At 46.2% G+C, this 12,290-nt stretch overlaps 1 protein-coding gene across 1 annotated transcript in view; it reads left to right on the top strand.

The window, feature by feature from the left end:
• RUNX3 (RUNX family transcription factor 3) overlaps positions 1 to 6,689 on the top strand; it is a 100,924-nt gene extending 94,235 nt beyond the window's left edge. Inside the window, exon 5 of the mRNA XM_063139940.1 lies at positions 5,054 to 6,689. Coding sequence (XP_062996010.1) covers positions 5,054 to 5,574 — 521 coding nt within the window. The 3' untranslated portion in view covers positions 5,575 to 6,689. The remainder of the gene's footprint in view (positions 1 to 5,053) is intronic.
• The last annotated feature ends 5,601 nt before the right edge of the window (positions 6,690 to 12,290 follow it).

Below are 12,290 nucleotides of genomic sequence, written 5' to 3'. Positions count from 1 at the left end.
AAGCAGTAGTGTAGATCCGCCCCTTGTGTCCAATCATTATGATCCCATCCTGGTAACGCTGTATCCCTCCTGCGCATGTATTCCTCGTAGGGCACAGAATAACTTCTGTTGTGTTATTTTGGATAACGTGGAATAAAAAGCAGGAAATAGCATGATGGAAGCGGTATATGGAATGTGCAATGTGCCCCAACAGTGATCAGTGCATTACAATACCACTATTAAAAGCGGTAGGGTAGATCTGGTCTTCTACACTATGGTGACATGGACTGTATTTCTACATAAATTGTAATAATTATGTCTAAATTTGCATCTATTTACATAAATTAGCATGTGCAAGATTTTATGCAAATTGGCGTGTCCTTTTGCCCTCTTTTTTGGAAATGCAAAAGTGGCCACACTACAGGCATCTGGTTCTAGGAAAGAATCTCCTGGCTCTACCTTGCAAAAAGGTGAAATGCCTCACTCCAATTTCTTTCTTCCTTTGCTATTTTATAATGTATCTTTTGCTGCTTTTTTTTTTTAATGAACCTCACCTAAAGTGGCCAACGCAATCAATGAAACCATTATGATCTAATTGAGATCAATACTGGGAAATCATGATAAAATATCCAGGAAGAACGCGACACACATCTAGAAAAGAAACCAAATCACAAGACGCTGAAACAAACCTCAGCAACAAACTTGGACTCCCTTCTCCAAGAGACTCTCAACCCTCAACCCATAAAAAGGGGGATCGGGGATTGACTGCAACTCCTTGGCACATGAGCTAGAGTGGCTACATGTCCTCTCATAGAGAGGACAGTCCTCTCTTTGAAGGCATCATCTATTTGAGGGTCTGTTCTGTCCAGACCTTCAAATAGGGGGGTTGGACGCAATGGCCTTATAGGCTCCTATTCTATGTTTCTATGATTCAATTCCAGTTTAAAGATAAGGGACCATAAGAACATTTGCCCATCAACAATTGGCACCTGGACAGCAGACTGAGCAGGCAGGCTCACAGCTCACCCAGTCACTGTCCTCTGTAAAAGGACAGCGCTAAGAAACATGAAGATAAGAACATAAGAACCTTGCTAGATCAGACCGAAGGTCCATCTAGTCCAGCATTCTGTTCACACAGTGGTCAACTAACTGCTTACGGGTCACCAACAAGCAGGACACGAGGGGAACAGCACCCTCCCACCCATGTTCCCCAGCAACTGGTGTACATAGGCATACTGCCTACTATAGAGATATCAGGACTAGTAACAATTGACAGCCTTCAGGAATTTATCCAACACCCTTTTCAAGCCATCCAAATTGGTGGCCTTCACTGCATCTTGTGGTAGCGAATTCCATCGTTTTAATTCTGCGCCGAAGTCTGGAATCCACCTGAAAGATGATGCCTGTAGAGGACATCCTTTTGCATTTGAAATGCTCAGGTAGATTTGATAGATCAAGCCATTTTCCCTCCACCTTTGCAATGAAACCATATGGGCACCTTTGGAACTGGGGTGCAAGGAAGTGGCCATATTGGACCACCCTTTTCTCAAAGAAATACTGTTGGTATTGACATTTCCTCAGCCCTTCTTCTTGTTGTTGTTATTATTATTTGCTTTAGATCCTTAGAGGCAGAGACAACCAGTAATAGCCTGACCTACAGTTAGTAAGCTTTCAGCTGTGTGTTTATCGGCTCCATCCCCTGAGCCTCCCAGTACAAACAGACCACCCACACGATGGCCTGAGAAGACCTGGCGTAGGCTCCAGAACTCCCTCCACGTCTTTCTGTTTGTGTGTGCATAACGTGTGCCAAAGCAGATGGAACTTACTGACTTGGGGACTGGCCGTTAGGAAGCTGGGCTGTCTATTTACTACACAGCCCCAGAGAACAGCTAAACAATTTTATTTCTGTGTTTATAACTGTGCTGGTGAAAAGCTAGAATAGAAGCAAGCGTCTCACTAATACACACACACACACACACACACACACACACACACAGCAGCAGCAAACTGTAACATCCAGGAGGCAATGTACATTTTAATAAACGTACAGTTCGGGTCACCCACTGCAGATAAGATCTCCAACTCGGTTACAGCTTGAAATATTTATGCCCCATTTCTCTGTCCCCAAAGAGGGACCTTCCCAGTGGCTAATAACCCATCATGAAAAAATAATCAATAAAATAACAAAAATAAACAAATAGCCAGAGCAATAATGAATGGAGAGCTGAGAGCAAATGAATGGCGTACTGATAAGCAAGCTGGAAAACACTCTTGTTTTTGAGTGATGCTAAAAGGCTTAGGGAGGGTGAGCCAGCCATTTAGATTTCATTTATTTATTTATTTTATTGCATTTTTATACCGCCCAATAGCCGAAGCTCTCTGGGCGGTTCACAGATCTCCAAAGGCAGGGTGTTTATTTATTTGCATGTATTCCATTTTCTATACCGCCCAATAGCTGAAGTTCTCTGGGCGGCTCACGACACAAACTTCCATAACTCGGACACCAACGACTCCGAGTTCCATAACTTGGACACCAATACCCAGAAGTTGGGATTACCCACCAGCCGCACCTCTGAGGGTACTGAGATGTAGAACAGAGCCACAAAAGGCGAAAGTATGAACGCACGCTTGTATGACACTATTGTGGATCTTGAACTTCAGCGCGATTTCTCCTCACCCTCACCTCAGGAGATTATTCTGTCATTATCAGTCCCTCTAACAGCGAACTCATGTGGTGAGTGCCGACAAGACTGGAGCCAAAATGAGGCGTCTGAGGAACAAAAGGTATCAGAGGCTTGGGGAAAGCCTGAGGTTTGCAGAAGTACAAACAATAAAAAATAAAAAAAAACACCTAAGGGCGCAAACCCTGCAAAAACAACCCAGTGAGGACTGCACATGCTCCACGGCCATGGTATGTTGAGTGTCAGTTGGAAATGAAAAACAGAAAACGGGGAAGGGAACGCCCTCCCAAGCGCCTTAACTGCCTTTCCCAACCTTAAGTCCTCAGATGTTGACTACAACTCCCGTCATCTCCAACCAGCATGGCTAATGGTGATGGGAATTGTAGTCCATCAACATCTGGGCTCCCAGTGTTGGAAAGCCTGGTTTACAGTGTCCTGGAGTAGGGCATGGCTAGCTGGCAGGAACCCGGAGCAGGTGCAGTCCTGCTAGGAGATACTGCAATTTTTTGTTGCAGGTCCCAATTGTGTATCTCGCCTGTGCGTGGCTCCTACGCTACAAACCTGTTATCGGTTGTATACCCATTAAATCATCATGTGTCCCGCAAAGAATCCCACAACTTGTGCTTTGGCGAGGGTGCTGAGGATTCCCTTGGAAACGAAAATGAAAACTCACTCCATCTATGCTCAGAAGTGGTTAAAGACGATACGAAGCACGCCAGTCATGCGCAAACACAATGCCCGGAGGAGGAACGAGGGAGAAAAATAGGGCGAGGGGTGCTTCAAGATTGTGGTTGCTCGTATCGCTGTTTTATTGGGGCTTTGCTGTGTTTTTATTCCTTTGCAAGACCATGTCGGTTTCGCTACGTGTTTTATTATGGTACGCCACCTTGGGAGCGCTTCTGCCCCTGAAAGGCAGCCAGGAAATATTTTAAATAAATAAGTAAATTGTTCCATATAGAAATATGAACCTTAGCGCATATTTAGAAATATGAACCTTAAAGCCTTGAAACTCGTGGGAATCATGCTCACGCCCTACCGTGCCTTCAGTGGGGCTGGTGCAGCAGAACCTCTGCTGTGGGGCTTGGATCGGCGTCATGCTCTCAGAAATGTTTGTCTCTCATGCAAAACCGCCCTTGCCTTTTAGATGGCTTCAAAAGGGAATATCAAATGCACGGAGGGTTGGCATTAGCCATGGCAGCGGCCATTTCTCTAGTTGCCCTCCCTTCCCTGGTGCTCAGCCAGGCCCTGATCTGGACTGATGCTTGCATGTGCTTCCCCCTCTTCCTGAGCAGACCAACATGCGAGTAGCCGGGTGCAGCAGCAGCAGCAGCCTGGAAGCTCCTGCCAGGCCAGGCATCTCCTCTGCTCCTGCAGTCCTGGGGGTGAAAGCCAGGCCGGGAGCTTCCAGGCAACTGGCATGGAGACCTCCAGTCCTTTGGCTGGCAAGTCTGGGTCAGAAGGCTTCTCTGGTTCATTGGCTCTTCAAGGAGATCCCAGGTTACAGATCTGGGCAGGACTGACTGCCGACAGGCAGCTCAATGGACTGTCCGTGGACAGAGACCGTATACCCCTGAATACCAGACCTAGGGTGACCCTATGGAAGGAAGGACAGGATTCCTGTATCTTTCATAATTGTACAGAACAGCGAATTTCACCAGGTGTTCTTTGCATGTCTGCAGCACCTGGTGAAATTCCCGCTTCATCCCAACAGTTAAAGCAGCAAGAGCCCTGTCCTCTTGACCAGATACAAAACAGGGCAGGGCTCCTGCAGCTTAAACTGTTGGGATGAAGAGGGAATTTCACCAGGTGCTGCAGGCATGCAAAGGACACCTGTTGAAATTCCCTTTTCAATGCAACTGTTAAAGATAACAGGAGCCCTGTCCTCCTTTCCATATAGTCACCCTACTAGACATCAGGGACAAAAGAACAGAATAGCCATCACCTCCCTGCCCTGTTTGTGGGCTTTTCATGACCATGGTTAGAAACAGGATACTGGACTGGATGGCTTCTTGGCCTAATCCAGCAAAGCTCTTATGTTGTGAGTTATTTATAGACCTTTCCTGTGTTTATGCAACAATTCCCTTTATTTCTGATGTTCAGGCATGAGCGCTGACGCTTATGGAGAGAAAACAACAACACCCACATACAAGAGGGTGGGATCAGTAGGCTTCACGGAGCCTCAAGGTTTGCAGAAGTACAAAAATGTCTCTGCACTGAAATGATGAGTTGCAGGTCCCACTTCGTCGTGGATAAAACTGAAACAGAGTGTAATAGGTCTGCCATCTTGATTACCTCTGCACAAAATGAGGTGCACCATATTCTGCAAAAGGCTAAAAATGCCAACCCATAATAACGTATTCTCTCTCCCCCTCTCTTTCTCTTTCCAAAACTAGGCACATCTGAATTGAGTCCTTTCTCTGATCCGCGCCAGTTCGACCGGTCTTTTTCTGCGTTACCGGGGCTCACCGAGACCAGATTTTCTGACCCCAGGATGCATTACCCTGGTGCCATGTCAGCGGCCTTCCCTTACACCGCCACGCCTTCCGCCACTGGAATCGGCGGCCTCAGCATGTCCAGCATGCCCGCCACTCGGTTCCATCATACCTACCTTCCTCCGCCGTACCCCAGCTCCACCCAAAACCAGAGTGGACCTTTCCAGACCAACCCGTCTCCGTACCACTTGTACTATGGTACGTCATCCGGGTCCTACCAATTCTCCATGGTGGCGGGGGGAGAGCGCTCGCCGACAAGGATGCTCCCTTCTTGCCCGAGCGCTTCGGCCGGAAACAATTTAATTAATCCCAGCCTCGCCAGTCAGAATGACGGCGTCGAGGCAGACGGTAGCCATAGTAACTCCCCTACGGCCATGACGACTACCGGAAGGATGGATGAAGCGGTCTGGAGGCCGTATTGAGGAGGGACTAGTAAACGAGGCACCTTTCGCTTCCACTGAATGAAAATGCCCAACGGCCTGCTAGGTTACGGTTGGTCGTTAAAAGGACCAGGTCATTAAACAGAGCCATAGGCGGCCTTCCTGCCTCCTGATACGCATCGCCAAGTAAGACTGCTCTTGTACAAAATGTAGGCCATCAAGTGAATTAAGGAAAGACAGAACCGGAAACGGGCTGAACTTTGCATACATTTCAAAACGAAACCCGCACCCGCTCCTTCGGGTTCCCCCTTGACCGATGGTCTATATCTCGTGTCCAAAATGTACATAGGAATGTATAGAATGGAAATGCTTTGCTCCTTTGCGGCGATCCATGGCCAAGTGTGAAAGAGTTCCGATGCAATCATCTCAAAGGCCGTGATGTTTTTAAAATGAATGAATGGACGAATGAATTGAGGGTGTAGCTCTCCAGATAGCAGAGCTGGTGAGAGAGCGCTGTGAATCCCAGTTAAAATGAAGCCAGGATCCGAATGCCACCATTTCCTGCTCCAGGCCCTTTCTACTATACAGTGGCGGCTGAACCAAGGAGCAACCCGAGGCAGTCATGTCAGGTGGCAAATGTTGAATGTCAAGAAGAGTGATGGATTGGTGGGGGGCACATTGACAGGTCATAACTACATGGTACGTTGACTCTTACACATGCTCCACTGGAGTGAACAGAGCTGGTGTTTGCTTCAGTAGGGCTTGAGCGCACACACACACACACACACACACACACCTTTCCAGTGAAGTGTGACAGGGTTCATTAGTACTGGGTCGAGGTGTCATTTTGGATTTCCTATTTCAAACCACCAAAGTGTCAAGATTTCCTCTTTCCTCTTTCAAATCACCAAAGTGTCAAGAAGGCCCCTAACCGCCTCTCTCTACACATCCCAGAACCAGTTGGATGGAGGAGGAGTCCTGCATGGAAAGGGTGCTGTGCCCACCAGTAGCATCCAGCAGCAGTGAAAGAACTGGAATTGTGTGGATCAGCTGTTCGGGAGGGCTTGGTGGAGTGTGGTTGAGGGAGTCCTCCGCCTCCTGGTTCCAGTTTCATTTACAAGTCTCTACAGCCGTCATCCCAGTTGCAGCGTGCACGTGCAGCTTCTCCAGGGCCCTAGGCTGAGCTCTCATTGAGGCATGCCTGGTTTGTACCACTTTAGACAGCAGCTGGGGGCCCAGAAGTGGAGGCTGGTGGCTCTGATGTCAGTGGGGCTGTGAATCTGCTCCAGCTTTCAGTCAGAACTCTAAACTCCTTAGGAGTTCTGAATGGTTCTGTTTGAAATCTGGAGTGGATTCCCTTCTCCACTGACATAGGAGCCACCAGCCTCCTCTAGCAGTCACCCTGAGATAGGTTTCATTGAAGGGTTCCTGTTTCACATCTACACTGGAGTCCTGCTTAGAATCTAAACCATCCCAGTTAAAAACGAAGGGATGCAGCTCAGGTTCTGAAGAATGTTGCTTTTGCGTAGCCATAGATTAGCCCTGTGGTCAAATGTGAAGATATGAAAGAGGTTTGTAAAGCAAGGTCCATCACCATCCAGGCTCAGGGATGACATCTAATAGATTCCTTCTACTACTACTCCAACTACTATTACTTCCTTGGCACATGCTACACGTGACCTAGAAAAGGAGCCTAGCACTTCCTGTATCCTCATCCTGCCCAGCTCGAAGAATATTACCAAGAGGGAGGTCTTGGCAGAGAGGGAGACAGAAAACATTGGCTTCCATTGAGCCTGTTCAGACAACACGCCAAGCCATGGTTAGGCTTTTGCATCACTTTTGCAGCAAATGGTTAGTGAGCGTGTTTAAACCATGGTTATGTAGCCACCATGGTTAGGAATGGGTCACATGACACAACAAACCATAATGTATAGCTCAAGATGCTTAACCTCTGGATTTAGCATGTTGTCTGAACAGGTTGTTGACTCAGTGGTGTTTTTTTTTACCCTAGTGCACTGCCCAGAATTAATCTCCAGCCTTGAGGTCAGCCATTACGTGTTTGTTTGTCCCAACAATGTGAGGTGTAACCTAAAACCTGCAGGACACCTAGTTGAGCTGTAATACTTCTAACACGTAGTCGACCGCCAAGGGTAGGCGCAGTCGGGCACCCGCCAAGGCCCACGCCTCAGCAAGGGCCCACTGACAAGAGCCTCCTGGAGTTGCTCCTCCTCTTGCATCATGGCAGCCTGCTTCTTCCCCTGCCCTTTTGCTCCAGCCCGCCATTGGTGGCGGTGAGGAGGAGAAGCAGGAGACGTCATGGCCTTCTTGCTCACGGCCCCTCTCCCTGTCAAGCAAGCAAGCGGTAGCCAGGATGCAGAAGAGGAGGAGCAAGAGCAGCCGGTCCCAACAGTGATGAGTAGGCAAACTCACTGAGGGAGGGGGCCCATGGGGGGTGTCTTGCTAAGGGCCCTCAAAAACCTGGAGTTGGCACTTCCTGCACCCCTTCCCCTTGCGCCCAAGACGCTGCCCATGCAGCCACTTTTGTCTTTTTTCCTCTTTCCTCCACCTCCGTTCGTGACATTTTGTCTGATGGAGAGATGGAGAGATCTTTCAAAGTTCGTCCACAATTTTTTGTCCTTTTTGGCTTGGTCCAAATAATGATATTGGCTAACCATGGGTTTATAACGGCTCCCCAGTCTGGGAAATGAAAAGGAACTGCTGTGGTACTTATGTACCAGGGAGGAAGGAGGAAGGGAACAGATTGTGTGGTGACCCAAAAAACAGCTATATTGGTCACTATATGGTACATGTCTGATGCCACAACTGGCAATCCCATCTTTGTTTACATCTGAAAGAAAGAAAGATGGTTTTCTCAACAAGAGCTTCCTGTTATGTTGTTAATTCCTTGCCGCCTCTAATTGAGTCTCAACAGGGAAACCAAAAATGTTCAGGACAATCTAGTGTCCCCAAAGTGCACTTGCACAGTAAAAGGTACATCCTCCACCAGCCCAACCCTTTCAAGTTTTGTGCCATGTGCAGGTATGAAGAAAAACACATCTGTTTTCTGCAAGCGGTCAAACACCTGGCCTGTTTTGTTTTGCTTGTTTGTTTTTTGCTTTGCACTATAATATGCTTCTTTTTAAAAAAAAAATTAAATGCACAATTGCTTGTACAGTAAAATCTTTTGTTTGGCTCATGGAATATTTAACTGTAAAAAAAATTTAAATCTAGTTTGGTCTTTATTTGTTAAAATAATATAATTCTAAAAAAAGTTGCTGAAGGATTCTGGTTCTTAAATATTGCTTAGAATTTATGTGTGGAAGTTTTTTTTGTTGTTGTTGGCTTTTTTTTTAATTAACAGAATGATAATTTGATTAGCAGCAGAAGAAGAAACCGTGCATTCTGTAGGTACGCAGTGTTTTACCATAGCAAAGACTGGATGGTTCGTTTTCCCGTTGTTGTGTTTTTTTAATGGAGTTGATTTTGATGATATTTTAAAAGATGTTAATAATATTTAAAAGGTGAGGGTCTGCGCAATATTCCAGCCCAACTTGGTGATATTTCGATTTTGAAATGTAGCCCCCTTCTCCCATGTTTTGCCTTTTATGTGTAGCACTTGTAACCATCTGGGTCAGAGATCCCGCCGCAAAAATTCAACAGTCTCAACCCGGAGTTTGGTGAAAACATGGAAAACTTTTATGAATGTCTGAACAGCCGTATTCCGCCACCTCTTGCCTCTCCGCCTGGGCTGCTCCCTCTACAACACCAAAGCCAAGTCTCTACGTCTTGACTTGCTATATTCATGACAGCAAAATGGCATCTCATCCGGTCAGCCCTGCCTTGTGGTACGTTGGGAGTTCAGTCTGTAAGGAGCCATAGCAGCGTGGTCAACCCTGCGTTTCTGTTTCCTAGAAGAAAAATAAAGGTCCATGTTCTTGATCAAATATACATGATTATATTGCTAGGTGTTACGTGTAATCATTTTAATGCCTTACCATGTGGAATAAATAAATGTATGGTTACCAATTGATACGTTGCCTGTTGCCTGTTGGATCTGGTCCAGCGATGGGGGATAATCACATGTATGGAGCAGGGTTCAATTTCCTCCACTCCTCCTCCACTCCTCCTCCCCACCAAATGGCCAATTTGTATGATTCCAGCTCCCACATACACACTGCAGTGCACCTGGGATTTGGGCACGGAGCAAATGCCAGCAAGTTCTGGCTTTGTTGCCTGAACAAAGGGACATCAGACTAGCCATGCATTTTCCTTGCTGCGTGTTTTGCTGTTGGTGGTTCAACACCTTAATTTGAAGAAAAATTCAGACAGGCTCCGTTGGCTTTCAGCATCTTTACACTGATTCATTGGGGGAGCGGGGGTGGGGTGGGGTGGGGAGAAGTCAGAAGCAGGGAGGTTTTCGTAATGGACCTGCTACTTCCCCCCTCTTCCATAGTTCAAGCACTTCAATAAAAGTAATCCAGGGAAAGTAATCCTTGTGCAACCAGCTGTTTCCAATGGCATGAGACCCTGGACAACATGCACATTTCTTTCCACATTGCAAATCAGATGGAAAGTGCAAATAGTTGGTGAAACGTAGAAGCCAGAGAGTTTTTCTAAGACTCAAATAAAAGGGTTGAGGGAGAGGAGATGAAACACACCCAGCAGAAGAGGGATTCCATGGAGCCCAGTTCTCCGGTTGCCAGTCGCCACATCCATATTTCCCCCCCTGTTGATGGCCTGGTGTTTTGCACTGAGCTTCTACGTGACACTATACAGAAAGTGATTAGCTGAGGGTGCACATTCCATTCCAGATGCAGTTCAAGTTGATCCATGCATAAAAGCCTGCTTACATGGACAGCTCTCCCTTGCTGGGTCAGAACCACTGCATCCTTTACTATGTGCTATTAGTAAGGACATTAGAAAGTGGTGGAACAAATTCAGAAGAGAGAAACCATGCTTCTTAACCACAAAATGTGGTTAAGAAGCATTTTGTGGTTAAGCAGCATGGTTTAGGGTGTTGTCTGAACCAGGCCAGAGAGAGAAATTAATCGTAAGGCAGATCATTTTCACCACCACTTTCCATGCTTCAATCAATGCGTTGAGTGTTGCTGATCCTAACGCTTTTTTTTTTTAAAAAAATGTGCAAGCGCATTAAAAGTCCCCAATTTGGATCGGGACCACCACATGTGGGTAAGGGGATATAAACATTCCCATCCAGCCACTTGCCCTTGTAAAAACCCCACACACATGCAGGAGCTTAAAAGGGGAGAAAACTCCATTGGTACCGGTTTTACACAAAATCTTTTTAAAGTTAGGAACAGCTACATTCTACGCCGTTAACCCAGTGTGTAGTTTAGCCTGTGTGTGTAAAAGATTTTTCTGATGCTGAGCAATTATTTCGACCCTCCTTCGACACACTATTGCACATATCCCATAGCTGCCTTTAGAAGAAACCACAAGAAACGCTCAAACCGGTGAGAATTCTGCTTCACAGCCTTCAGTAACGGAAATATGTTTCCAGTGCAGCCACACAGTACAGAGACACCTTTTTTTATCGCTGCTACTGAGAGAGGAAACACATACACACCCCGGGGTGTGACCATTATTTATAGGAACTTTCCATTCCAAATTGATTTGAACTTCTTGGAGATTGATTTCAGGCTGAAAGACGCAATTTGAGGCTTGGGGGATGGAGAGAGGACGGTTTTAGAAGAAAATACTCTCTCCGTCGATTGTCGGACCATGAAAGCTTTCAGTGAAGCTGGCAGCTTTTGCTTAGGCACTGGGGCTGCCTGGCCCTCCATTTGAGAATTCCCTTGTGTTAAGCAAACTTTCTTTTTAACTCCCAGTTTATTGCTTTACCAATAAGAAATGCCTAAATAAGAGTTTGACCATTGTGGCGGTCCTTTATCTTTAAACTGGAATTTATTTCTGTCTTATGTATTTGTGACATTATCCAAAGCTCTGTGTGCGGAATTGGACAGCTTTTCAAATGGAGAAGGCCTTCAGGTACAGGGTGGTCATCTGACAGTCCTTCAAATAAAGGACTGTCTTCTGTTAAAGAGGACACATGGGCACCTTCTGGGAAGAGGCATGCAAAACTGATCAAATACTCTGTGCAAACTGATAATGTGCCCTATTAGGGCTTTGAGGGCCTTATGGCAAACTCTGGAGCTGGCCCTGCTCACCACTACCTCCCATCACACATAAATCTGTACCCGAGTCTTAAGTATTTCAATTCAGATGTGAATCTCACTGAGTTCTATGTGACTTAGGGCTTCTCTGCACAAAGCACTTATCATGCACTCATCATTCCCTACTCACAGTTGTTTACAGCTTCTTTAGACAACAACATGACTCTCCAGTTTCACTTTTCTGTCTAACCAGCACTTTTGGCAAGTTTTGCGTTTTTTTCAGGGTAGGCAAAACGCAGCATTTAACTGCAACAACAAAAGAAAGCACAATTTCCCATTGTGTATTTGTGTATTCTGTGATATCATAGTGCCACCTAGAGGTTATGTAGGGGGAAAGCAGGAAAGGAAACACTCTTGTGTAGTGCTCAGCTCTCTATTTTGTCACAAAACCGAAAGTAGATACAGTGGAGAAACAGCCAATTAACAGTCTTGTGTCGAAAAACTCTTCCTTCCTGTTAAATGTGCTTTGCATGTCACAGGACACCTTCAAATGAAGAGCAATCTCCCTGCAGGTCTACAATCAGGGAATATCTTCTGTAAAGCAGGAGACATGGGCCATCTTTC

The sequence above is a fragment of the Elgaria multicarinata genome, chromosome 13 (assembly GCF_023053635.1).
Source record: "Elgaria multicarinata webbii isolate HBS135686 ecotype San Diego chromosome 13, rElgMul1.1.pri, whole genome shotgun sequence".
In the NCBI taxonomy this organism is placed as follows: Eukaryota; Metazoa; Chordata; class Lepidosauria; order Squamata; family Anguidae; genus Elgaria; species Elgaria multicarinata.
Note: the sequence above shows the minus strand (reverse complement) of the source record. Positions and strands in the feature narration are given on the sequence as shown.